Here is a 1,470-nt window from a genome sequence, read left to right on the forward strand (position 1 = left end):
GGGTCCTCCGGAGGACCCGTCCTGTCGTTTTGGACACAGCCATTGGGTTAACATCTTTTACTATCTGGGTTCTGTAGGTTTCAAGCTAAGTAAAGCCCGGCCGCCCACCAATACTGTAATGCACTGGAGAAAACACTGTAACACTGTCCTCATAAAAAGACCTCGTATGGATATGAAGCTGAGGTGGTTCATGAGTGGGATATCTCTGACATTTCAGTGTTTTTGTGTGTTTTCAGGAGAGAAGGGGAGGGGGTGCGTGTCTTCTGGGACCGGCTGAGAGAACCCTCGTTTGTCTCCAAATGGAACCCGTTTGCCACAGACTTCCCCTTCATCACGTTCACTCACCATCCTGTACAGAACATCGACAGCTTTGCTGCTCTCTGTGATGTAAGTCTAACTGCTGATAACTGTTTTGAGATCCTTGAGAAATCTTAATTTGTCATCGACAGTAGAGTTTTCCTCTGAACATTCTTTGGGTATTTATTTGAAATATCCACAGATCTCTGTTTAAACAGTTTGAAAATAGCATGTTTTTTTGTCTAAAAATCAACTTGAACCCTAAAACTGTTATTTCTGTATTCTGTTCCCCTGTTAATGAGATGATTGTTTGTAACTTGGGAGAGTTGAAATATCAAATCTTGGCTATAAGTCTTGTGTTTTCCAGCTCCATTTTTTCTGATCCATGTGGAGGTGTCAGGTGTACTCTGAGTTATTGGCTGTGGTTTGTGAGATTGATGCTGTGATCAAATGAATCATCACAGAAAACTGGATTACTGGAATTAGACAAGAGGCAGCATTTCTGTGTAGTCAAGTCATTTTCATCTCCCAGAACTGGCACACCTAGGTACAGAATATATAAACAACACTCAAATCATTTACTTTAATTCTAATTCCTATGGTAGTAATCAAATCAGATTTTGGGTGTCCCAATACAACTTTTTCACTTCCGATACAATACAGCTATTGACCCAGTACAATATCAGAACAATTCACATTTATTTTATTAGTTTTGTAGTRTGAAATCTCAAAAAGTCTTGATCAAGTYAAACACTGAACAATAGTAAACAAGAGAAAGGTAAGATAAAGATAGGGTCAGAAAAACTGATCTTTTATTATTAACCAATGTGTTACATACATTTTAACTTAAACCTAAGAATATTGTACAATTCAATAAAATAAATTAAAAGGAGTGCTTAAATCAGAGATTTTAGATGCAGGCCAATATCCAATATTCATTTTTTTGGCTAATATCGGACCGATACCAGATATTGATATCGGATCAGGACACCCGATCAGCATCATTTATGAAAGATCACATCGGCCATGTTTGGCTAAGTTGGTGATTATAAACATTAAATTAATTTTTTAAACAGATGAAAAAATTGAGATAAAGATCTATTTTCCAAGGCTGACCGAGCTAAGAGGTCATAAAAAAGATTAATCAAAACAATTTATAATATAAGATACAAC

General features: G+C 36.8%; 1 protein-coding gene across 1 annotated transcript in view; it reads left to right on the forward strand.

Moving 5' to 3' along the window:
* The window catches only part of tprg1 (tumor protein p63 regulated 1), a 62,049-nt gene that overhangs the window by 49,483 nt on the left and 11,096 nt on the right, over positions 1-1,470 (forward strand). Inside the window, exon 5 of the mRNA XM_014023055.1 lies at positions 237-387. Within this exon, the coding sequence (XP_013878509.1) occupies positions 237-387 (151 nt within the window). The remainder of the gene's footprint in view (positions 1-236; positions 388-1,470) is intronic.

This window comes from Austrofundulus limnaeus, unplaced genomic scaffold, assembly GCF_001266775.1.
Source record: "Austrofundulus limnaeus strain Quisiro unplaced genomic scaffold, Austrofundulus_limnaeus-1.0 Scaffold355, whole genome shotgun sequence".
Classification (NCBI taxonomy): Eukaryota; Metazoa; Chordata; class Actinopteri; order Cyprinodontiformes; family Rivulidae; genus Austrofundulus; species Austrofundulus limnaeus.